General features: G+C 44.6%; 1 protein-coding gene and 2 long non-coding RNA genes across 4 annotated transcripts; 1 reads left to right on the top strand and 2 right to left on the bottom strand.

Moving 5' to 3' along the window:
- Window positions 1-994: 994 nt before the first annotated feature.
- On the bottom strand, window positions 995-2053 carry LOC129469255 (uncharacterized). The gene is made up of 2 exons (XR_008652964.2): window positions 1855-2053; window positions 995-1749 (listed from the first exon to the last, which is right to left on the bottom strand). It is a non-coding gene; the product is annotated as an uncharacterized lncRNA (long non-coding RNA).
- PPIH (peptidylprolyl isomerase H) lies at window positions 1541-20287 on the top strand. 2 transcript variants are annotated; one of them, XM_055255712.2, is made up of 10 exons: window positions 1541-1724; window positions 2051-2115; window positions 2435-2458; window positions 2729-2773; window positions 4064-4106; window positions 8091-8183; window positions 9204-9291; window positions 9771-9811; window positions 10567-10654; window positions 20112-20287. In XM_055255712.2, exons 1-9 carry the CDS (start codon window positions 1659-1661, stop codon window positions 10633-10635), a joined length of 534 nt encoding a protein of 177 aa, XP_055111687.1. In that variant the 5' UTR covers window positions 1541-1658; the 3' UTR covers window positions 10636-10654; window positions 20112-20287. The 2 variants fall into 2 exon arrangements, with proteins under 2 accessions (XP_055111687.1, XP_063483837.1); XM_063627767.1 differs by lacking the exon at window positions 20112-20287 and adding an exon at window positions 11256-18360 and having other exon boundaries at window positions 1563-1724.
- Window positions 17227-21477, bottom strand: LOC134734579 (uncharacterized). The gene is made up of 2 exons (XR_010117700.1): window positions 21228-21477; window positions 17227-19316 (listed from the first exon to the last, which is right to left on the bottom strand). It is a non-coding gene; the product is annotated as an uncharacterized lncRNA (long non-coding RNA).
- Between the last annotated feature and the right edge of the window lie 4174 nt (window positions 21478-25651).

The following is a 25651-nucleotide window of genomic DNA, read 5'->3' as shown; positions in this document are numbered from 1 at the left end:
TAGGGTTGTGAGGACCAAATGAAATGAAGCATGTAAAGTATTTAGCACTTAGTAACTGCTTAATAAACGCTATCATAATTTATTTTCACTAGCGGTTTATCAATGTACTATTTTTTTCACAACCTCATCAACATTGGATACTATCAATTTTAAAGATTTATTCTAAAACAGTTGGTATAAAATTACACTGAAGCGTGACTGCTGCTGTTCCTTTTCCCCCTCCTCTGCTTTCTTCTTTTTCAGTTGGAGGAGACCAAGAGGAGAGGATCAGTAACCAGAAATAAAAAGGACCCTTTAAATTGAGACACGCTGTATTTTTATATGTAATCCTTGCTTTCTCAGACGACAGAGCTAGAAAAGATGATCAAATGACCTAGGAAATAATAACTATTATATTAAATGCATGCTGTTATATTGAATGAGCCTTGCCCAAGGTCCCCTTCTTCCACTAAATTCATTGCATCTATTATTTATTGAATACCTACTATGTGCTATTCAGTAGGAGACATTGCAGCTACAGCTGCGAATAGGACCAGGAGAGTCTCTACTTTCATGGAGTTTATATGCTATCAGGGAGGAAGATTATGTGTGTGTGGCAGGAAATGAGGTGTAGACACATACTACACGAAGATAATGTGGAAGCGGGGGTGGCATGAAGAAAACAAACCAGTGATCTGAGTGACCAAGGGCTACTTTAGATTCGGTCTAATGTTGCCTCTGAGGAGGTAACATCTGGGGTGAGCCCTGAACTACAAGGAGCATTACTTTCCACATACATACCCCAACCAACCCCCGCCATCCCCCACCAACCCACATTACGATCTAGAAGGAATATTTCAGACAGAAGTAACAGCTATTACGAGGCCCTAAAGAGAGGAGGGATCTCAGTGACCTGGAGGAACAGACAGGTCAGAGCACAGTAACTAAGGGCAAGTGGTACAAGATGAGGTCAGGTAGGTGATAGCCAGATAAATACACTGTAGGGCTTCGTATGTAAGCAATTGGATTTTATTCTAAATATAGGAAGCCAGGAGTTATTTTAAAAATAAATAGGAAGCACGAGTTATTTTAAAAATAAAACATAAAAAACTCTAGTTGCTTTATGGGAAATGAATTGGAAATGACAAAACTGGTAGCTTGTGGCAGAACTGAAACATAATCTATTGTCTTGACTTGGAGGAAGGGATATTTACTTAGCAAGCCTTTACGTGCCAAGCTGTTCTAAACGCTGAGGATGAACAAACCAGAGTTCCTGCCTTCACGGTGTTCACAGACTAGCGGGCAGAAGACAGACAGCACGTGTGGCGGTGCAGAGGCCGATAAGGAGGACCCTGGCGACTGCCTAGTCCAAAAGTCCTAGCTAGAGCAAGATCAACTTGTACTGCCCTTAGTACAGCCACGTGAGCGGGGTGACCATTGACCTTAACCAAAAAGACGTGAAGGCTTTCCTCCTCCTCACTCCCGCGTCCCCAGTGCCAGGCAGTCTCCCAGCTAGACCCCAGCAGCCTCAGCACACACCGCACGGCGCGACAGCTTCCGGGGGCGGGGCCTGGTCTCGCTCCACGTCTACCGCGCCTGCTCCCCGGACGAAATCCGCGGACCGGGCTTTAGGTTCGCCGGAATCCCACGCTCCCGACTTCTGCTTCCGGGTCGGAGCCATGGCGGTGGCAAATTCAAGTCCTGTTAACCCCGTGGTGTTCTTTGATGTCAGCATTGGCGGTCAGGTGAGATCCAGGAGGCTGCCTACACCTGCGCCGAAGGGAAACTGCTCGGGGCTAGGCAGGCAGAACTCACCGAGAGGGAGCGAACTCGGGAAGCCAGCCAGAAAGTGAAATTGCACCCGAACCTACCGACCTGCCGGGCGGGGTGAAAGGAGGAGGAGGAGTCTCCCCAATCCTAGCGCCCCGCTTCTGGAGGAACTGGGCGGTTAGGGAGGCGGAGGTGGGAGATACCGAGCGGCAGGGTGGTGGGTCAGCTCATCATGCCTCCTGCCCCGTGAAGCCCTTATGGTCTTGGACTGGGCCTTCTGACAGTCTCCCGCTGATTGCAGGAAGTTGGCCGCATGAAGATCGAGCTCTTTGCAGACGTTGTGCCTAAGACGGCCGAGAACTTTAGGTAAGGACGTGCTCCAACTCCGCCGGATTAGCTGAGGCAGAAGCCAGGCTCCGGTCAGCCGCCTGAAATAACCTGTCTACCTCTGTCCGTCCGCTCACTGCTCTTGAGATCTGATTCCTCCGTGCATTGCACTGTCTGGTTGCCGTTTGGATTGTTCCCGTGTTAATTTACGTTGTTAATCTGTGTGTCTGCGTGTCTGGACGTCTGGCTGGCCGATTGGTGGACTTGCTGGCTCCAGTGTTTATTCTTTCCCGTATTTAGAGGCGCTCACGACTGTGATGTCATAGTGATTAAATCATTCATTTTTTGTCCCTTTCAGGCAGTTCTGCACCGGAGAATTCAGGTCAGTTTCAGATGTGTTTGACTTTTTTGCCTGCTCCAGAGGGGTGTTCTGGGGCTGCAGTGAGGGTATCGGTGAACCACCTGCTGGCATTGAATGATTGCTGGTGACAGTGATAGAAGGTAATGCCCCAAGGGTCTGTCCCTAGTTTATTTGCCTTCTTTATATCTGTCAACCATCTTTAGGAGAGTCCTTTTGGCTCCAGTGCATGGTAAACTGGAAAGGCCTTGTGCTACCTGCTGTCACTCCAAGTCTCTTTCTTTTTGGTTGTAGAAAAGATGGGGTTCCAATAGGATACAAAGGAAGCACCTTCCACAGGTAAGGCTCTTGGCAAGCCATCCTGGAGTCTTTCAGAAATATTTCCTGGGAGATTAGGCTCTTTAGAGGAAAATAAAACCAGAGGGTAATTCTTACATTTCTTGAGAAGAAATGTTTTTGTGGACTCAACAACTGAAGATTTATTAAATGTTCTAATTCTACTTACACTCTCCCACTTCTTAGGTCTTTAAAACAGAAACTACTCATCTTTACAATATCTTGTCTTTTTCATGCACTTGTTTGTGCGAATGCAGATTTTTAAAAAAGTACACTTGTAATCCTAAAGTGCATATAATATATCCTGCTGGTTGATATTTATAACTAATTCCTAAAATGATCATATATGATTGTCCAAGGATAATCGTATTTCCTGGGGAGTGGAGTATGGCAACACTTAGTCTCATTTCAATATAGACTCTTTCTCATGGCCTCACTGTGGTTAGTAACAATGTTAGCACATAATTATATCACAGCTTTAGAGCTGTAGGTCTCTAATCCCCAGTAAGACTCCTGTGAAGTGGTATGTGTGATCTGCATTCTACAGAGGAGGAAACTGAGGATAAGAAAGGTTAAGGACCCTCCCTAGGGGTCCTAGCTAACAGTTGTTAAGCCTTACATGTGTAGCAGTACATTTCACATAAATTCTCTGTAGTTCTTTCCCCCAAATTTACATCAAACCCTTGATCTGCCTTTTGCTTTGGCAAGTAAGCTTTTAGCCCCTTCTTCTTGTTACTGTTCAGGTACCAGATTATGCACTCGATCAACTCTAACATGCCCTAATTTATAACTAAAATCCTTTTTTGTGGTTAATTATCCTTTCAGCTTAATCATTCAGGAAAAGAATAATCTTCGGTTTTTTTTTTTTTTTTTTTTTTTGAGACAGAGTCCCACTCTGTCACCCAGGCTAGAGTGCAGTGGCATGATCTTGGCTCACTGCAACCTCCGCCTCCTGGGTTCAAGCCATTCTTCTGCCTCAGCCTCCCGAGTAGCCAGGACTACAGGCGTGTGCCACCACGCTCGGCTAATTTTTGTATTTTTAGTAGAGACAGGGTTTTGCCATGTTGGCCAGGCTGGTCTCAAACTCCTGGCCTCATGTGATCTGCCTGCCTCGGCCTCCCAAACTGCTGGGATTACAGGCGTGAGCTATCGTGCCCAGCTAAGAATAATGATTTTATAATAGCCAAAGTGATAGTGTATTTTGAAATCAATGTTAATCTAATACAATAATAACAAAGTCTATGTTTTTCTAAACCATAAAATCTTCTCAGTATTCTTTGCTCTCTGTTTCAGGGTCATAAAGGATTTCATGATTCAGGGTGGAGATTTTGTTAATGTAAGTACTATTCCTTTCCTATCAAAGACCTATAGTTTTAGTTTTTGTTGTTATTGCTGCAATTGCTGTTTTTACTACAGAGACCCAGTCTTAAGGCTTAAGAACAATAGCCAGGTTTGATGGGGGTGTTGGAGAGAATGGTGATGGGCAAGTTCTTGAAAGTGGCTGGGTACAACTGACTGTAGATAACAGACTTTAGCACTTTGATTGAGGCATTAAATTCCATGGTCCAAATCTCAGCCTTTTTGAGCCAGAAATTGGACTTTTTAAGAATACCTATAGATGATCTATGATAGGTTCACACTAATTAGTCATATGAAACTTAGTCAGAAATCAGCTGTGGTTTGTTTTTGTTTTTGTTTTTTTCTGAATGGAGGTAAGTTTCCTTCTAGTGGGCTAAATGCTTGTCTCATTTTCTCTTTTACTTCTGGTGTCACAGTGCCTGGAAAGCTGAGTTTTTCATAAGAAGTTGATTTGTGGGCAAGGAATCAGAGCGAGAGAGGTAGATAGTTCTGGAGGAATTTTGCTCTATTCGCTGGGAGAGCCCAGTGAAATAGTTCTTTTTTGCTAACCATGACTTTCTTGTAAGTAAACTGTTTTTGTCCCCCATATGAAGCCTCCCTCCCCACCCCAACCTTGGAGGGCGTGGGATAAACTACATTTTTTTCTTTCTTAAACCTGCTTTTGTCCTTACCCCCCACTTCTGTGCATGGTCTTTCTTTACTCTTATTAATATCATTTGGTTAGTTGTGTTGCTATTTTCTTGGATCTGGGAGACATTTGTTCTCTTTTATGTGTTTATTTAGTCTGGCTTTCATGAGTTTTTAAGACCTCTTTCCTTTCCTATGCAATATAGGGTTGCAGAGTGGCAGGTTTTAGGCTGAATTATGCTTTTACCTATGTTTTGTTTCATCTGCATGGTGTTATATAACTGTGAAATGGCACAAAAAATCCTAGTTTTGTTTTCTCTTTAAAAAATGGAAAGTGGAGGTATGCTGGGCCTGTATTTCTCACAGTGGCAGTGACAGTGACAATTGGTTGGAATCAAGGAACTGGTCCCTTTGGACATGGTGTATCTTTGCCATTTCACCAGTCTCCACAACTGTTGCCCTTATGTATGTTGCCTGCTCCTGTAGGCATTTGTTTCCAACCCCTGGAAACGAATAATGGTAGTGAGGTTTGTTAGCTGGTAAGAAGGGCCGAGAAGCTGTCCTCTGCCTTCTTTCCTTTTTTTTCCCCTAGGCTCCCCCATTGCCTTACAAGGAGAGGAATAGCTTTTTACTAGTCTTTGCCCCAGGCACATCTGATCACTTGTCGATAACTCTGGGGTTAGACAATAGTTGCTCAGTCTGAAGGCCAGCCCTGTTAAAAGCAATTGCTGGCAGGGCTCACATCTGTAATCCCAGTACCTTGGGATGCTGGGAGGATTGCTTGATCCCAGGAGTTTGAGACCAGCTTGGCAACATAGTAAGACCCTGTCTCTACAAAAATAAAAAAAGTTATTTTTTATTTTTTTATTTTTGGTGGTGTGCGCCTATAGTCCCAGGTACTTGGGAGGCTGAGGTAGGAGGATCCCTTGAGCCCAGGAGGTCAATTCAAGGCTGCAGTGAGCCATGTTCATGCCACTGCACGCCAGCCTGGGCGACAGAGCGAGACCTTGTCTAAAGGAAAAAAAAAAAAAAGGCTTGCTTAGAACCTTCCTTGGGGAAGGCAAAATGGAATAAGCAAGAGTCAGAAAAAATCAGAATTTGAGACCTTCCAAAGTTTGACCAAGAATATTTGTTTTGTTCATTTATTTTTGGTTTTAATAGTATTTATTATTTTGGTTGCAAAACGAAAGTGCAAAGAAGAAAATAAATCACCAAATGAATTACCCTCAATCTCACCTCACAATATACTATTGGCATTTTGGTTTACAGTTGTCAGTCTTACCTTAGTATGTATATGTGTGTTTATATAATTTTTAACAGACTTAAAATAATCTATATGTTTTACTTTTTTTGTACTTCATAATTGTCCATATTTTCCCTTGTCCTTACGTCTTCTAAAACATGCCTTCTACTAGCCACCTAGTATTTCATTATGAATAGACAACTTATTTGATCCATTCACTATAGTTGAAGATAAGTTGCTTTCTATTGTTTGCTCCAGATTATTAATTTTGTAATTTTCCCTGTTGTTTCTGGAGAGCTATAGATAATGTGATTACGGAGAATGGCACGGTAACTGATGTGTCCCTTAGGTTCACTGGGAAATTGGAGATGAACTTGTTTTCTCTCTTCCTTCTGTATTAGTATGTATGTGGAGTTAGTTAATGACATCATAGCTTATTTGATTATTTATATAGTGCTATATTGTTTGCACAGTGCTTTCTACAGACACTATCTAATTGAATCTTCATGATAACTGTAAAGAGTAGGTAATTTCATCCTCACTTCATAGATGAGGAAATTGAGGCTCACAGATAGGAAGTGACTTTCCTAGCTCTAAGTGATAGATCTGGAACTCAAATTCAGATCTTCTGTTTTTTTTTTTTGAGATGGAGTCTCGCTCTGTCGCCCAGGCTGGGGTGCAGTGGTGCGATCTTGGCTTACTGCAACCTCCACCTCCCGGGTGGGTTCAAGCAGTTCTCGTGCCTCAGCCTCCCAAGTAGCTGGGATTACAGGCGCCGCCACCACACGTGGCTAATTTTTGTATTTTTAGTAGAGATGGGGTCTCACCATGTTGGCCAGGCTGGTCTCAAACTCCTGACCTCAGGTGATCCACCCGCCTCAGCCTCCCAAAGTGATGGGATTACAGGTGTGAGCCACCGCACCAGGCCAGGTCTTTCTAATATACAGACTTGATTTTATTTGATAATATTTAGCCAAATAAAGGTTTGAATTTGGACAGTTTTTCTTTATTCTCTGGCTTGTATTAATGGTTGTTCTTTCCCAAAAAGGGATCCTTGATTCTACACTGGGTCAGTGTTTTCCCTTTCTCCCATGCACTCTTTCTCTTTACTAACTGGTGAGGAGAGCTTGATCTTTTTGGCACTCCTCAATATTGCCTTTAAAATTCAGGGATTCTATTTAAGGCACTGCAAATATGGCCCTGGTCAAATTGTTTTATTACCCAGACTTTAGTTTCTTTACATGAAAAATGGGGAAGATGATAATGCTTATTCCTCAAGGTTGCTGGAAGAGCAAAGAGATAATGCAAATAAAGCTAGTTTAAGCAGAAATTAGGAGTTTATAATAAAGGGAGTGTTTCATGGAACTAAAGGAAGAAATAGAACTAGGAACTAGAACCACAGAGAACCAAGGCAGTTCTTTATCTCCATTTCTCTAGTGCTCGCTACACATCTGTGTTGTGTTCTCTTTCTGTTCTGTAGCCCACCTTGCAAACGGTAGTCACATCCAGCATTCAGGTTTACATGATACAAATTTAGCCTCAAAGAGAGCATCTATCCCACCTCCAGATTCCCAGAGAAGGAACTCTAGTTGGCCCAGTGTGAGTTAGGGATCCTTCCCTGGATCAATCATCTATGACCAGGAGGGTGGTATCATGTTGTACATACAGACTGCCAAGAGCTCACCCACCCTTTTAGATAGTTTAGGGGAATGGGGTGGTAGTCACTTAAATGAGTACTTTTATGTGACTGAAGGCATGAGAGTCTTCAGGAATGGCAAGGATTGAGTATGTGATCACCTTGTTGCTGTTCCCTACTTTGTCTGCATCTTAATTGATCTTTCTAGAGGCCCAGCTGTGACCTGTTTTATCCAGTCTATAAAATGCTCCAGCCAGTCTTTGTGGGCTGTAGGTACCTTGTGTAAGGCTTGCTCTGATTGCAGGGTGGGGTCAAATAGGTGCAGCTTCCAAGATGACCAACAACATTAAGAGTAGACTTTAAAGACGTCAGGCTTTAGGTGCGACAGTGTTCTTCCTCTGGTTTCCAAGGACCCAACACTCCAAGTCACTAATACTTCCCTTCTCTCTGCTCAGGGAGATGGTACTGGAGTCGCCAGTATTTACCGGGGGCCATTTGCCGATGAAAATTTTAAACTTAGACACTTAGCTCCAGGCCTGCTTTCCATGGTAAGTGAAGTCCAATCAAGGTTTTGGGTTATAGCCAGCTGGTTTCTGGGCCCCTCTTGAGGCCCAGTGCTGTCTCTTGGGATGGAAGCAAATGCTTTCCTTCTTTTGCTTGGCCCAGGATTCACCTTTACCACCTCCTTTCTCAGTCTGGTTTGACTGAGAAAACCAGTAGGTACGCTGGCTCACGCCTGTAATCCCAGCACTTTGGGAGGCTGAGGCAGGTGGATAACCTGAGGTCAGCAGTTCAAGACCAGCTTGGCCAACATGGTGAAACCCCGTCTCTACTAAAAATACAAAAAATTAGCCAGGTGTGGTGGTGGGTGCCTGTAATCCCATCTACTCGGGAGGCTGAGGCAGGAGAATCGCTTGAACCCAGGATGAGGAGGTTGCAGTGAGCTGAGATCACGCCACTGCACTCCAGCCTGGGCAACAAGAGCGAAACTCCATCTTAAAACAAACAAACAAACAAAAGAAAAGAAAACCAGTAGGTAAGGCCCACTAGCAGGCTAGCGGGCTGGGGAACTAAAATCTGAACCAGGATTTGTGTCTGGGCATTCAGCCCTACTGCTCAGAATGTAAACAGTTGTGCTTTCAAGACATATTCATAGCTGGACGTGGTGGCTCACACCTGTAATCCCAGCACTTTGGGGAGGCCAAGGCAAGAGGATTGCTTGAGGTTGAGGTCAGGAGTTTGAACAATCTGGGCAACATAGTGAGACTTAGTCTCTACTTAAAAAAAAAAATTAGCCAGGTGTGGTGACACAGACCTGTAGCCCCAGCTACTAGGGAGGCTGAGGTGGGAGGATAGCTTGAGTCCAAGAGTTTGAGGCTGCAGTGAGCCATATCCTGTTCATCTCTGTATCCTTGGATCCTAGCTTAGGCCCTAGCTCATAATAGGTGCTAAGTTACATTTACTGAAAAAACCATGGAGGAATCAGTGTTACAAGCTCTTTTGGAAATTTTGCCCTTCAGCTAACATGGCCAGGGAAACTTACTGCAGGTATATTTGGTTTCCATCAGGCGAACAGTGGTCCAAGTACAAATGGCTGTCAGTTCTTTATCACCTGCTCTAAGTGCGATTGGCTGGATGGGAAGCATGTGGTGTTTGGTAAGCCCTACTCCTGTCCCATGGTCCAGGCCCCATTCACCCCGGATGGAACCTCCAGAGGAATTAGTTCTCAAACTCTTATCAAGAATACTCAACTCATGTAACTGCTTAGGTGGTAATAGAGAAAACAGAAATGGTGGGGAGGTGGGGAACATGTGTGGCTAGAGAACTAGAGGGAAGGACAAAAGGGCCATTTGATATAGTATGGAACCACTTAGGGGGAAAACCCAGTTGCTAGCACCAAAGAAATGCCATAGAGGCAGCATGATACGGTGAGACTTTGGAGTCACTCAGGTATAAGTTTGAGCCCTAACTCTACTTATTACCTATGACCTTGAGCAAGTCATTTCACCTCTACCGCTTCTTAATTTCCTAAAGTTAGTATGAGGGTCTAATGAGAAAATAGCTAAGAATGGGCTTTGGAAGCTGGAAAATGCTATGTAAACAAGAATAAAGTCCAGCTCACACTCTTCCTATAGGAAAAATCATCGATGGACTTCTAGTGATGAGAAAGATTGAGGTAAGTACTGCTTTGATTTTTCTCTTTCTCTGCCATTCTGGTCTGGTACTGTCTGACTAGCGTCCAGGAGCTAGAGAATGGGGAATGAGCTTCAGTTTGTTAGGCCCGGTCTTCATTGCCCAGGAAAAGGGAGGAGAAACCACATAAGTTAGCCTGTCTGGCCAACACTGAGGTTTGGCCTCTGAGGACCCTGTTGCCTACTTGATAAAATTCTACTCCTCGGCATTGCGTTCAAGGTCCTTCCCTGTCTACCTCTCCATGGCCCCTTCTCCTGCCACTGCATCTTCCATGTTCCAGTCACATCAGGCTACTAGCTCCTCTCTAAATCTGCCATACATGTCCCTGCCGCTTGCTCTTTCCTGCCCCTGAGCCTTTGCCCACACAGTTTCCTCTAGCTGGAATGCTCTTCTTTCCTTCCCTCCTGATGGAATCCCATTCATCCCTCTAGGCACAGTTCAAATACCCCTCTTTTGTGAATCTTTCCCTGACCTCTTTAAGCCCCAGTTTAGTTGCCCATCTAACCCTTATCCAACTCTCTCTTAGAACTTTTTCTTATATTATCATAAGTTTGATATTTTCTAAGTGTTTTGCATTTTCTCTTTGATAGATATTATATGCTTTACCTGTCTGCCAGGACATGGACTGTTTCTGAGTGCTGAGTCCTTAGCACAGGGCTGGCAGGCATCAGTAAAAGTTTGATAAGGGAATGAGGAAGTGCCTGAGTGGATGAATCTCCACTGTGCTTTTTTTCCTAGAATGTTCCCACAGGCCCCAACAATAAGCCCAAGCTACCTGTGGTGATCTCGCAGTGTGGGGAGATGTAGTCCGGACAGACTGAACCAGGTAAGTGTGTCTCTCTCCTATTGGGTTAGGAGTCAGACCTCAGAGAAGGTAGCATGGTCTACTGGAAAGAACTTTAGTCCTGAAGACATGAGATTGAGCCCATTTCCTCTGTGTGTGGCCTTGGAGTGGTCACTTTCCTTCTCTGAGCACGTTTCCTCATCTGTCAAATGGAGATACTGTAATACCTATCTCTCAGAGTCACTGTAAAAATCAGAAAGGGTTGTAGGAGCACTTTACTTTTCTATCACTTTGTAATGTACAAAGTGTCAATGTGAAAACTACTCAGGCAGTTTGTAACAGCACTCTCAGACTACAGTTCCATTCAGTAGTCCCCCTAGAAAGACCTGGCTCCAGGCCTGAGTAACTCTCTGCTGGGACCAGGCCAGGCAGCCAGGAGACACACCTGTCATGCTTCTCATCAGAACTGATGCTGCAATTCCAGGCCTTGACTTCGTATTTGCTGGCCTCATAAGTGAATGCCTTGCATCTTCCAGCCTACAAGGACTCGTTTCTTACCCGTAATTACCACTGCCTGCTGTGCGCTGGGCAGCATACTAGCTGTAGAGAGGGGGACAAAGAATTGAAAGATGTCTCCTTTCAGGAGCTCATGGAAAGTAAGACATTCCGAGAGGTGATCACTAGTAACATGAGTGATATTGCCAAATGTGAGAAGAGTACAAGGGAGAAATCCATCACTTCCAGCCAGGTGAGGGGTAGTGATGTTTTGTTTTTTGTTTTTTTTTTTATTTTCAAACCTGCAAAAAAGTTAGAAGATAATACCTCGAACACCCATATATCTTCACTTAGATTCACCAGTGATTAACATTCTTGTTTTATTGCTTTGCCTTAACAATTGTTTTTTGCTTTCCCTTCTTGCCTCCTCACCCATTTCCATCGCCTCTCCTCCTCCCTTCCTGCTCCTCTTCCCTCCCTCCATCCTTTCCTTCCTATCTTTCTTCCCATCTTCCTTCCTTTACCCTTTCTTCTTTTCTTTCCCATTTGAAAGTTGCAGACTTCTTGACACTTTACCTCTAAGTATTTCTGCAAGGAACTCCTAAAAATAAGAACATCCTACGTAACCACAATGTTATCTAATATATAGTACATTTTCAGACCTCCCCAATTGTCCCAAAAGTAACTTTTGTAGCTTAAGAAAAGGTGATCCAATCAAGGTTCCCATATTTCATTTCATTTGGTTTACACAAGTAACATAATACACTCTCATTGTGAAAACTTTCACACCAAACAGATAAAGAGAAAGCCCCTGTTGACAATACCCACCCGCAATTCCACTCCCCTTTCCAGAGGTCACTTCCTTATTAGTTTGATGTATGTCCATCAGGGCCTTTGCCTTGCCCATTTGGGAGGTTTTCTTTTTCCCAAATGAAATCATACTATATTTTTCATGTTCTAAAAAATATGTCTGAAAACTTTTCCTTCTTAGTTCATGTAAAACCACCTTGTATTAAAAAATGAAAACAGCCCAGCACAGTGGCTCACTCCTGTAATCCCAGCACTTTGGGAGGCCAAGGAGGGCAGATAGCTTGAGCTCAGGAGTTCGAGACCAGCCTGGGCAACCTGGTGAGACCCCGCCTTTCCAAAAAAAAAAAAAAAAATTAGCCAGGTGTGGTGGTGCAAGCCTGTAGTCCCAGCTACTCAGGAGGCTGACATGGGCGGATTACTTGAGCCCAGGAGTTTGAGGCTGCAGTAAGCTATGATCATACCACTGTACTCCGGCCTGGGTGACAGAGTGAGACCCCATCTCAAAAAAAAAAAAAAAGGAAAAGAAAAACCGAAACTGCAGTGCAGGCTGAGCATCCCTAATCTGAAATCCCAAACGCTCCAAAATATGAAACTTTTTGAGCACCAACATGACATTAGAAGTGGAAAATTCCACACCTGACCTCATGTGATGGATCATAGTCAAAAATTTGTTTCATGCACAAACGTATTAAAAATATTGTATAAGATTACCTTATACAATAGCTGTAAGTAGCTAGGACTACAGGTACGTGCCACCACGCCCAGCTAATTTTTATATTTCTTGGTAGAGATGGGGTTTCACCTTGTTGGCCAGGCTGGTCCCGAACTCCTGACCTCAAGTGGTCTGCCCACCTTGGCCTCCTAAAGTGCTAGGATTACAGGCCTGAGCCACTGCCCCAAGCTGAGCATTAGTTCTTAATTTTATATGTTGTAACTGTTTTCTTCAGAATATATTTTAATAAAAAAATTAGTATTATGTTGCTTAAGTTTGGTGATATTCTTTTTTAAAGAGAAGTTCTAAATTTTGATGAAGTCCAAATTGTCAGTCTTTCACTGCTTTTCGGTTTTGTCTCATTTAAGGTCTTTACTACCTCAGATCACAATGTTTTCCGTGTTTTTTCTAGTGTTTCTTTTTATATGGTGGAACTAAGATCATTTTTCTAGTATTTTTAAAGTCTTATTTGTATATTCATAAAACCATCTATAATTAATTTTTCTGTATAGTGTTAAGATAGGACTTTTTCTTGTCTTTTTTCCAAATGGAGATCCAGTCAAATACTTGACCATTTTAATGACTCTACAACACACCTTTATCTGTGACCAACTCTGTTCAGAGTATCTGGCACTTACAGGCATTCAGTAAAAATTTATTACATGAGTTAAGTAGAGAGGGAGAATGTCAGGCATTTTAGGCAGGGAACTGGTGTGAGCAAATGCTGAGGCTGGAATGCACAAGTGTGTGCTGAGAGCTGCATGTGGACCTCTCTTGTTCAGCCAGATGATCCCTTCTCAGGCCCACTTGACACCCTGAGCTTTCCTTTCTGCCAATACTGGGTCCCCCTTGGGCCCAGCCTGCTCTCCCTCTTCAGTGGCTGCTGGCCATTCCCTCCCTCTCCTACTCATTTCTTTGCTATAACTAAAGTTGAGTTCATAGGTCCTTTCTTTCCAAAGACTGACCACTGATCACTACCAGAGGAGAGACGATAACAAAAAGAATAAAGTTTAGAAATTCTTAATGTTGGGGCCTCTTTTCTGTATCTTTCTGAGTCTTTTACATAAAGTTACTGGAAGTCCTTGTTGAGGTTTTATTTCTGAGGGTGGGGATCATCAACCCTCCCCACTCTCCCCCACTGTTAGCAAAAGTTATATGAACTTTTGCCTCCAAGAAAGCCCTTCTTCTCAGCCTGCAACCCAAGCAGAACGCATTCCTCAGGTGGCCATTGTACATTCCACAGGCCCGCTAGACCAGGACTGTCCATAGGCTGTGATGATGGAAAAATTCTAGATTTGGGAGGTCCAGTATGGTTGCTACCAGCCCCATGTGACAACGGAATACTTAAAATGTGGCTGGTGCAACTGAGAGACTAAACTGTTAACTTTTTACTTTTTATTTATTTATTTATTTTTTATTTTTTTGAGATGGAGTCTCGCTCTGTCACCCAGGCTGTAGTGCAGTGGCACCATCTTGGCCCACTGCAAACTCTACCTCCCGGGTTCAAGCAATTCTCCTGCCTCAGCCTCCTGAGTAGCTGGGATTACAAGTGCACGCTGCCGTGCCTGGCTATTTTTTGTATTTTTAGTAGAGACGGGGTTTCATCATGTTAGCTATGCTGGTCTTGAACTCCTGAGACCAGGTAATCTGCTCATCTTGGCCTCCCGAAGTGCTGGGATTATAGGCGTGAGCCAACATTCCAGCCTATTTATTTTTTTTATTGACAGAACTAAGCTGTAATTTATTAAATTTAAATTAGGCTGGATGTGGTGGCTCACACCTATAATCCCAGCACTTTGGGAGGCTGAGGTGGGTGGATCGCTTGAGGCCAGGAGTTCGAGACCAGCCTCGCCGACATGGTAAAACCCATCTCTACTAAAAATACAAAAATTAGCCGGGCGTGATGACGCACGCCTGTAGTCCCGGCTACTCTAGAGGCAAAGGCACGAGAATCTCTTGAACCCGAGAGGCAGAGGTTGCAGTGAGCCAAGACTGCCATTGCACTCTAGCCTGGGCGACAGAGCGAGACCCTGTCTCAAAAATAAATAAGTAAATAAAAAAAATAATAAATATAAAGAGCCAGTTATAGCTAGTGGCTACTGTACTGGACAGTGAGCTCTTTTAAATGTAAGCCTCTCAATCTACTCGCCCTGGCTTGCTTAGAACTGAATCTCATAGCTAATACTTAAGGGCACTATAATTAAAGCAGTTATCCTTCATTGAATTCTTCCTGTGCCCAAATAATGAGCTAAGAACTTTACTTGAATTATCGCATTTCACTTTACCAAAAATCCCCATCATAGGTTTTAAAGTGTTAGGAAATCTGGGTGGCAGTCTAATGTAAAGGGGTTCCACAGATAGGCACCCCATTTTGGGTTTCTGAATAATGTGATTTGAGAAAAATTAATGAAAGAGGAGATGAATTTCCCAGGGAGCAGGGGCCTGGAGGGAAGGGAAGTGGTATTTTTAAGCCCTATTGGGCAGTATTTTTTTTTTTTTTTTGAGATGGAGTCTTGCTCTGTCGCCCAGGCTAGAGTGCAGTGGCGTGATCTCGGCTCACTGCAGACTCTGCCTCCCAGGTTCAAGCAATTCTCCTGCCTCAGCCTCCTGAGTAGCTGGGATTACAGGTGCCCACCACCGCACCTGGCTAATTTTTGTATTTTTTTTAGTAGAGACGGGGTTTCACCATCTTGGCCAGGCTGGTCTCGAACTCCTGAACTCATGATCCATCCGCCTCGGACTCCCAAAGTGCTGGGATTACAGGCATGAGCCACCGCGCCCGGCCAGGCAGTATTTCTTATACTTTAATGCAAATATGGATCTCCAGGATCCTGACTCAGTGGGTTTGGATGAGGACTGAGATTTTGCATTTCTAATCAGCTCTCAGGTGATGCTGATGCAGACTTTGAGAGGCAAGTCAATAGGGGATAAGAGTCTATCTTTTAATTGAGAACTTGCCATATTCCAAAAAAAAGACCAAGAGGAAGTACTCTCTTGGTGGCACTAGTCCAGCAGGAATCCACTGCATTCACATCAAGATATCACCTAATCCTGCCGGGCGCGGTGGCTCACGCTTGTAATCCCAGCACTTTGGGAGGCCGAGGCGGGCGGATCACGAGGTCAGGAGATCGAGACCACGGTGAAACCCCGTCTCTACTAAAAATACAAAAAGTTAGCCGGGCGTGGTGGCGGGCGCCTGTAGTCCCAGCTACTCGGAGAGGCTGAGGCAGGAGAATGGCGTGAACCCAGGAGGCAGAGCGTGCAGTGAGCCGAGATTGCGCCACTGCACTCCATCCTGGGCGACAGAGCAAGACTCCGTCTCAAAAAAAAAAAAAAAGATATCACCTAATCCTGCATTTGAGGCCTTGTGCCCAGGCACTGGGCATATGCAGTGAAACAGCTAAGAAGGAGATAGAAGACGGGTCACTTCATCAATTCTACCTCCGTATGGAGCACTTCTTTCCAGAACCTTTGTGTTTTCCCTTCCTAGGTTCTGACTTTGGTTTTAGTGAAAATGAAGTTTTGTGTACAATTTTTTTTTTTTTTTTTTTTTAAAGACAGAATCTCACTCTGTCGCCCAGGCTGGAGTGCAGTGGCACGATCTCGGCTCACTGCAACCTCCACCTCCCAGGTTCAAGCGATTCTCATGCCTCAGCCTCCCGAATAGCTGGGATCACAGGCATGCACCACCACGCCTGGCTAATTTTTTTGTATTTTTAGTAGAGACAGGGTTTCACCATGTTAGCCAGGCTTGTCTCAAACTCCTGACCTCATGTGATCTGCCCGCCTTGACTTCCCAAAGTGCTGGGATTACAGGCGTGAGCCACCAAGCCTGGTCTGTACAACTTTAGTTATAGAAACCTTGGTTTTATCTCAGTGAGTTCTGGGAGATTTTTTTTTTTTTTTTAGACAGGGTCTTACTCTGTCACCCAGGCTGGAGTGCAGTGGCACAGTCACAGCTCACTACAGCCTCGACCTCCCTGGCTCAAGTGATCCTCCCACCTCAGCCTCCTTAGTAGGTGGGATTATAGGCGTGCAGCACCACACCCAGCTAACTTTTTAAAGCTGGGGTTTCACCATGTTGTCCAGGCCGGTCTCAAACTCTTGGCTTCAAGCGATCTTCCCACCTCAGCCTCCCAAAGTGTTGGAATTACAGGCATGAACCACCGTGCCAAGCCCTTGGAAAACTTTTTATGATGAATTTGGTTATGTATAGCATAAATGAACCTCTACCCTCAGGATTCTCCTGCTGTAGTCTGAATGGGTTGTTTGCTACTTACATATACATGGGAGAGGGTATATTTCTCTTTTGAAAGCCCAAGTTCTGGCAACTCTGCTAGTCTGATATGCTACCCCCTTCCCTGTGATCCTCAAACCTGGTACCAGTACCAAGTGGCAGAGAGCTTTCCTTAATTCATTGTTGCCTAGATTCTCCAACAGATAATAATCATTTTGGGGCACTTGTTAAACCTACGAATTCCTAGATCCCTTCCCTGGAGTATTTGATTGAGTGGCTTTGGGGTGGGACCAGATGTTATGTTGGTAACAAGTATCTCACATGCTTCTTAATAGAAAAGTGTGGGAAACACTACTTTAGTTAGTGCTGGGGTGACTGTCTTTTATTTTAATATTTGGATCTTAGGAAAAATACAGAATTAGCACAATACATCATTTTACAGTTACTACAGCTTACAGTGAGGCAATATTGAAGTTCAAATAGTGATTAGCTTAAAAAATAAATTGTACCTGTGGATGACAGATATTGTAACAGTTGTGAACGTGCTATTTCAATGACTAAGGTTTAGGAAACACTGTGTGTCATTCTGGAATTACCTGTAGATGCGAGACATTCCCGTAGGGGTAGATTAGGAAAGATGTGTTGGTGGCAGTTGGGCTGGTCCTCTGTTCATTCCATAACTAAGCGCTGATGAATTAAGATAGGTCCCATGCTGCATATGAGGCTACAGATTTGAAAAGTCAGTTCCATCCTTCAAGGAACTCAGTCTCTCGGGAGAACTGACAATTACAGTACAATAAAGCCCTGTATTGGAGGTTTTAGAACAAGGTGAGGAAAGCATAAATGCCCGGATCTTCCCGGAGTGGTTCAGTAGACTACAGAAGAGATGATGCTTCAGTTTAGTACAAGAAAGAATGTAACTTGTCAGGTGGCTAAAACTGGGCAGGGCATTCCAGGCAGAGGGAACAGCCTATGCAAAGTCACAAAGGCAGGAAACAGCAGGAAGTGTAGAGGAAGCTGCAAATAATTCAATATGACTGAAGCAGGAAGATATGAAATGCAAACGGTGAGAAGGCTGGAGAGAGGCCAGGGCCAGTAGTGAAAGCCAGTGCCAAGCTTAGCAGTTCATATGTTATTCTGAGGGCAGGGGCTGACTTTCAGGCATGAAGTAATTTTTCCCTTTTGGGGAAGGAGTCCATTGTGCTCCTGAGATTCTCAAAAGGGGCACTGACCCTCCAAAAAAGAATCAGGCCGATACGAACCACTGAAGGATTTTCAGCAGAATACTGTAGATGAATTTTCATGTTCAGAAGATGATTCTGGCAGCATTGTGGAGGATGGGCTGGAGGCCAGTGAGGAGTCCACTGCAGTGTAGTCCAGGCAAGAGAAAAGAGGTTTTACATGAAAATATGGGTCTGGGGAGCACTGGAGATTTGGCAGCAAATATTTATGTGCCTGCTGGGCATGTGACACTGATTGTTCCCTGTCCTGAAACTCAGAAGCTCTGCCAGCTGAAAAGGCCAGGGGTGGAGAGAATGTCTGGCTCCAGTCCATTCCAGTCCAGTACAAAGGCAAAGCTGCTTGCATTGCAGCCAAGTCTTACACACACAGTGGAATACTATACAGCCTTAACAAAATAGAGGTAGATCTGGATGTGTTGGCAAGATTTCTGAGGTAAGTTAAGTGACAGTCAAGATGTAGTAATTTATGTAAGCATGTTACTGTTTATTTTGAATGACTTTCAGGAATCTCTGCAGTGATATATAGCAGACTGTTGATAATACTTCTGCAGAGTAGAGATAGCAAAGAGACTTTTCAGTTGGCTTATTTAAGCTTGAATTTTCTACCTTGAACACGTGTGTTGTAATAGAAATACGTACTGTTTATATGTAGTGTTAACTAATCCTAAATCCTCCCAGCACCTCCCAGGAGCCTGCCCACAGCTGTGGCTAACATCAGTTGTGAATCCATTGCTGATCTCTCCACCTCCTCTTCCAGGTCTAAGCCCAGACAGTGGGTGCTCCCACAGCACTTGGTTCATCTCTCCATTGTGGCATTTAATATACTGTATCACAAATGTGTCAGTCTGTTTTTCTCTGGACCGAGAACTTGTTGAAGCAAGGATCATGCTGACTAACATAGTGCCTGGTATGACAGAGCTTAGGTCCTGGCACACCATGCAGCTTACAAAGTACATTTATACATTTTCATACATTTTGCTTGAGGGCCCACAGTTAAACTTCAGTCTGTGCCTGCAGTACGATGCCAGTACTCATTGTCCACTGGGGCAAGGTGTGGCATGTTTGAGGAATGGCAGGAGGAGGGGGACAATAGTATCTGAGTGTACTTACTCAGATAAAAATATACTTCTCTTAGTATAGCTTGCTCAACTTCAAGGTCATGAACCCAGAGTGTGGACTTCCCTTTCTCTTTACCTCTGGGACCGAAACCTGCAAGGAAAAAGGATTGCTTTTTGTTCTGGACCTCCACAGAGAGCCATCAGAGTCTGACAAAAAGGACAAAGGCTTTGGAGCCAAGTAGACCAGGAAGCCTCATCACTGTCTAATTCTGTGACTTTAGTCAAGCCATGAAACCCCCTGGGACCCTACTCCTTTGCATAATTAGATAATATATAATGCATGGAGTTGTGAAGGGCAAATAAGTGAGATAGTATGCTTGACCATAAATGCTGGTTGCTTTCTTCCTGGTTCTTTTGTAATTTACTGCCCAGCTTTGCTCTGGGGACCCAAAGGTCTGACCTATGGTGAGAATCTGACCTGTTCTACCCTTTTGGGAAAAGAGGATTAGGAATATAGAGAATAGCTGGGAGTGGCCGGGCACGGTGGCTCATGCCTGTAATCCCAGCACTTTGAGAGGCCGAGGCAGGGAGATCACAAGGTCGGGAGTTCAAGACCAGCCTGGTCAATATGGTGAGACCCCGTCTCTACTAAAAATACAAAAATTAGCTGGGTGTGGTGGCAGGCGCCTGTATTCCCAGCTACTTGGGAGGTTGAAGCAGGAGAATTGCTTGAACCCGGGAGGCAGAGGTTGCAGTGAGCCGAGATCGTGCCACTGCACTCCAGCCTGGGCAACAGAATGGGACTCTGTCTCAAAAAAAAAAAAAAAAAAAAGAGAGAGAGAGAGAATAGCTGGGAGCATTGTCTCATATGGGATGTCCTCTTCCAGCTCCTCTGAGGTGCTTACCTCCCCATCCCACACTGACCTCCATGTCTCTGCCCTTGTAGGCCTTCCCTTCTTCTTGGTGGTGTTCTTGAGTAAGATAATCTGGACTGGCCCCTGTGTTTGCTTCCCTGCCTGCTGCTGCCCCATTTGATCAAGAGACCATGGAAGTGTCAGAGATTCAGAATCCAAGATTGTCTTTAAGTTTTCAACTGTAAATAAAGTTTTTTTTATATGTGTATGTTTTTTTTTTTCTTTTGGTTTTGTTTGTGTGTTGTTTTTAAATAGTTGTAATAGCCCTGTCTCCTCACACCTCAGCTTCAGCTAAGAGGACTGGCACTCCTCAGAGGCCAGCATGGACCAGAGCCAAGCTTTTGCTATGTATAGTTGATACCTCTTGACTTGCAGGCAGTTGTAGCAAACCTGACTCTCTCAGGTTACAGCTGATGGACAAAGAAGGCATAGCCCCAGGACTTTACAGCTCTACTTATTCCAAGGATGTTCCCAGGAGGATCAATTTGGTTAGTTCTGGATTGAGCCCATGGGGAAAGGGTCACTAACTTGAACTATCTACTCACCTCAGAGCATCCTTGAAAGAGTCAAATAAGAGTGGATATGAAGGTAATTTGTAGTAAACAGCAACAATACCTTAGAAAATGTTAGTTTTGGGACCGGGTGCCGTGGCTCACACCTGTAATCCCAGCACTTTCGGAGGCCAAGGTGGACAGTTCACTTGAGGCCAAGAGTTCAAGACCAGCCTGGCCAAGATGGTGAAACCCCATCCCTACTAAAAATAAAAAAATTAGCTGGGCTTGGGGCACGTACCTGTAATCCCAGCTACTCTGGTGGCTGAGGCACAAGAATCGCTTGAACCTGGGAGGCGGAGGTTGCAGTGAGCCGAGATCGCGCCACTGCACTCCAGCCTGGGTGACAGAGTGAGACTGTCTCAAAAAAAGAAAATGTTAGTTTTGAAAGGAAACAGCTCAACATATAAAGATCTCACTGAGCTGGGTGCTGTAGCTCCTGCCTATAATCCCAGCTACTCAGAAGCCTGAGGTGGGAGAATCACTTCAGCGCACAGAAGTTCAGACCTGCCTGGGCAACATACCAAGACCTTGTCTCTACAAGACAAACAAACAACAACAACAACAAAAAAATTAGTTGAGTATGGTGGCACGTACCTGTAGTCCTAACTGCTTAGGAGGCTGAGGCAGGAGGATCCTTGAGCCTAGGTGTTTGATGTTGCAGTGAGCTTCAATGATCATGCCACTGCACTCCAGCCTGGGTGACAGAGTGAGACCCCATGTATTTTGAAGAGGCAAAGAAGAAAGTTCCCTGATGTTTCTTTCATGAGGCACTTTCTGTTTGCTCTCATTTTTACTTGCTTTCTTCTGTCTTGTGGATGGGGATGCCTCTTAACTACTGGCTGCAAGATACTGCAGGAGCAAAGGTAGCAAACAGCTGAATTCTATGACAATAGAACTTGGTTAAAAGTGTTGTTTCAGTGTATCAGATGACAAGAGATGGTGATAAGGGCCCTACAGTACAGACACTTGCAACTGTCTAGCCAAGGAAACATACTTCAGAGGACATTGTAGAGAAAGGACTGTCATCTAGAGGAGGAGAGATTTTTAAGTAACTATATAGGGTGGGACTGTAAAGAGATGGGAAGGAGGATGAACAGCTGTGATCCGGAGCTGACCTTCTTGCGATGGGCTGGTCAGCTGCACTGTTACATCTGGCACCTACATTCTATGCCAGTCTTTGTCCTAGGCCCTGGAGCTAGGTAAGATGTGGCTCATGCTTGTGATAGGAGACAGGGACAGTTTCAATGCACGGGGGTATTAGAATGTGAGCCTGTATGAAGGCAAGGCAGGACATTTGGGGTTTTTTTGTTTTTTGTTGCGAGATGGAATCTCACTCTGTCGCCCAGGCTGCAGTGCAATGGCGCGATCTTGGCTCACTACAACCTCCACCTCCCAGGTTCAAGCGATTCTCTTGCTTCAGCCTCCCGAGTAGCTGGGACTACAGGCACATGCCCCCGTGCCCGGCTAATTTTTTGTATTTTTAGTAGAGATGGGGTTTCACTGTGTTAGCCAGGATGGTCTCGATATCCTGACCTCATGATCCGCCTGCCTCAGCCTCCCAAAGTGTTGGGATTAGAGGCGTGAGCCACCACGCCCCACCTTTTTTTTGTTTTGTTTTGTTTTTAGCTGCTGTGTCCCCAACACCTGGAAGAAGTAAGCTTCTGGAATCTAATAGATGCTGCATTAAGTATTTGTTGCATGAATGATAGTGGTATGAGAGGAAGAGGGGAAAAAAGGGGAAAAAGGCTTCTTGGAAGAGGTGACGCTTGAGGTAAGTATTGACAGGCTTTAATTTGCCAGATCAACAAGGTGGTGAGGGCTTTCTAGGAAGAGGGAACTGTGTTCTTAGGCCACAGTCTGTTAGAGATGGGGGGACAAGGTAAAAGTTATTTTGCAGAGAAGATTCTTGGGATGAATCCCTTGCCCATCACATCACTTAAAGGCAGGCACTGGAGTTGTCTGTACTGTGGTCACCACGGACAGCTGGGTGGTGTGAGCTCCCAGGATGGCAGGGAGACTAGTAAAGCTCTGGAGTGGCGCTCTCCCACTTTAGAACAGCCATGAACTATTGGTGCTTGTAGAGAGGTGGCTACAAGAAACTATTTTTTGAGACATAGTTTCACTCTGTCACCCAGGCTAGAGTGCAGTGGCACAATCTCAGCTCACTGTAACCTCCGCCTCCCGGGTTCAAGCGATTCTCCCTCCTCAAACTCCCGAGTAGCTGGGATTACAGGCACATGCCACCATGCCCAGATCATTTTTGTATTTTTAGTAGAGATGGGGTTTTGCCATGTTGGCCGGGCTGGTCTCAAACTCCTGACTTCGAGTGATCCGCCTGCCTCGGCCTCCCAAAGTGCTGAGGCATGAGCCACCGTGCCTGGCTGCAAACTAGTTTCTTAAACAGCTCATCTTCAGGCTCACTGAGCACGAAGAGAGCTGAATGAAGTAACTGGATGAGTAAGTAATGATACTTTTTAAAGTAACATTGAAAAGACAGATGTTACACAATTTGTATTTTTGCTTGAGAAGCCATCCCTTCAAAGCAGTTACATAGTGAGGCTGTTCACTTACTCGTAGAGGTGCTGCTGCAATATTTTCTAAGTGTCTTTGTAACTGGAGAAAAGCTCTCAAGCCTATAGGGCAAGCTTTTAAATGTCCTCAGTGTTGGCAGAACTGCCTTTTGAGGAAACATTTTAACATTCAAGTCATCTGGAGCTGGAACACATGAACAGCAGCTGTGGAATCCACCCACTCTCCATACACATTGCTGCTGAAAGCCTTTTTCACCTGGATTACTGGCACAGCTGCCCAGATGACCCTTCTGCTGCCAGTACCTTTTTCAATTCATTTTCTACACCATATCGCTCATTTAACAAATCTTTTAAGGTACTATATGTCAGGCACTAAGATGCCCAAGGAAGTCACAGTCTGGTGGGGAACATTTAATTAGACCAATACAGTGTGTTAAGATGGGAGGGATTCTTAACCTAGTAGCATCTGAGCCAAGACCTAGAGGATGAAAAATTAAGCAGGCAAAGAGGCAAAGAGGAAGGAGGAAAGGAAGAGTGTTATATGTAGAATTTTATGTAATACTCCAAACGAAACAGTGGCTAAAGGACTCCACTAGATGACAGTCCTTTCTCTACAATGTCCTCTGAAGCATGTTTACTTGGCTGGAGAGTTGCAAGTGTCTATTCTGTAGGGCCCTTGTAATATTTCACCATTTCCCTTGTCATCTGATACACTGAAGCAACACTTTTAACCAAGTTCTATTGTCATAGAATTCAGCTGTTTGCTACCTCTGCTCCTGCAGTATCCTGCAGCCAGTAGTTACAAGCACCTGGAAGGTTGGACAGGGAATACAAGAGAAGACTCTAAAGACTTCTCTTAGAAGTCATAGAGTCCAGTAAACCACATTATGGAATCTGGACTACCCTAAGGGTAATGGTAGTCACTGGAAGATTTTAAGTAAGACAGTGTCATGATCAGATAGATGTTCTCAAAAGAACTTTCTGGCTGTTGTGGTGGGTAATATTAGAGTAAGAAAGAGGTAGAGAGGTGTGGTTAGTAGCCAACGGCACTGCTCTATGCTAGGGGTCAGCCGACTCCACTCCGTTTTTCTGTGGCTCATGAGCTAAGAATACAAATGGTTTTTAAAATGTTTAAATAGTTGAAAATATGTAAAGATTCGTGTCATGTAAAAATTAAGGCTGTTTTCAAGCTCCAAACCTGAGTAGTAAGTCAGAACCACATGGTCGGCCAAGCTTATATTATTAACTATTTGGCTCTCACAGAAAACGGTTCCTACCCCTTGCTCTAAGCAATTGGTGATGACGGCCTACAGTAGTGACAGTAGGAATGAAAAGACTGACATTTAGAGGGTTTAGGACTGACTCAAGAACGCCTTTAGGAGGTGGAACTCACAGGTCTAGACAGCATTGGTAGGGGTAAGGAATACTGCATTAGCCTCCTAACTGCTTTCTCTACTTCCATTCCTTGCCCCTCTGCAACCCATTCTCTACTCCGCAGCCATTTTTAAAAAGATGCCCCTCCCTACTTATGACTCTAAAATTGCTCTTCTCACTCTTCCCCTCAGGATATATTTCCAATTAAATATACCTAAGTGACTGCCCACCTCTGCAACCCAATGTCACATTCGAGTCTTATTGAACTACTTGACTGCATTTCCCGAGATCCCACCTCTTCTCGCCTGTACCCTGTGCGCGGAAAGTCAGCCCTCCACCTTCTCCCTGCTTCCACTCCCAAAATACTTCGTGGTTTTGCAGCTCTGGAGTATTTACCGTGTTGGCTGTTTAAATTTCTGCCTCCATCAGAAGGCAGAAACTGACTCGCGAACTATTCCATCCCCAGCCGATAGTAGACGCTTAAAAAAGAACGAAAGAAGGTGGGTGGAGGACTTCAGTAACATCAGGTGGCAGCCTCAATTTTATCGTTTGTGAAACGTGGATAGTAATCCCTCATCACATGGCTGTTGCAGGAATAAAGAGAAAAAACAAAACAGGCTAGCTTGTTCAATAAATGAGAGTTGAATTAAATCTGATTTGTGGCCAGTAGAAAAAGACGTGAATACTTGGAAAGGAAGACACATTTTTTTAAATATATGCCTGGTAAAACGGATCAGAAGGCAGGTCCCCACGGAGCACACCTTCGCCCTAAACATGCTGAACCCGGACTGCCAGAGCCTGCGTGGTCCCTCCAAGGTGACTGCTCCGTACGCTCTTCAAACGCATACGTTTAAGGCAATTCCAGAAACCCTCGGCTGTGCCGCGAGTACACGGCCATTAAAGAAAAAACGACTCTATGCCCGCTGTAACGTTCTCAGATCACAAGGACCGTATTTGGAGCTGGGAGGGAGGGAAGCCTTTTCTTCACGGGGGGCTAAGGCGTCGTCGAGCCCCCTTCCAATCCCGGGTCCGGCCGGGTAATCCCTGCCCAGCGTTCGGGCGTGCCTTTTTTTCAGCCGAGACACAACCATGAACGTGGGGCCCGCCAGCCCG

Source organism: Symphalangus syndactylus, chromosome 12, assembly GCF_028878055.3.
Source record: "Symphalangus syndactylus isolate Jambi chromosome 12, NHGRI_mSymSyn1-v2.1_pri, whole genome shotgun sequence".
In the NCBI taxonomy this organism is placed as follows: Eukaryota; Metazoa; Chordata; class Mammalia; order Primates; family Hylobatidae; genus Symphalangus; species Symphalangus syndactylus.
The sequence above is the reverse complement of the archived record's forward strand: the minus strand, read 5'-3'. Positions and strand labels throughout refer to the sequence as shown.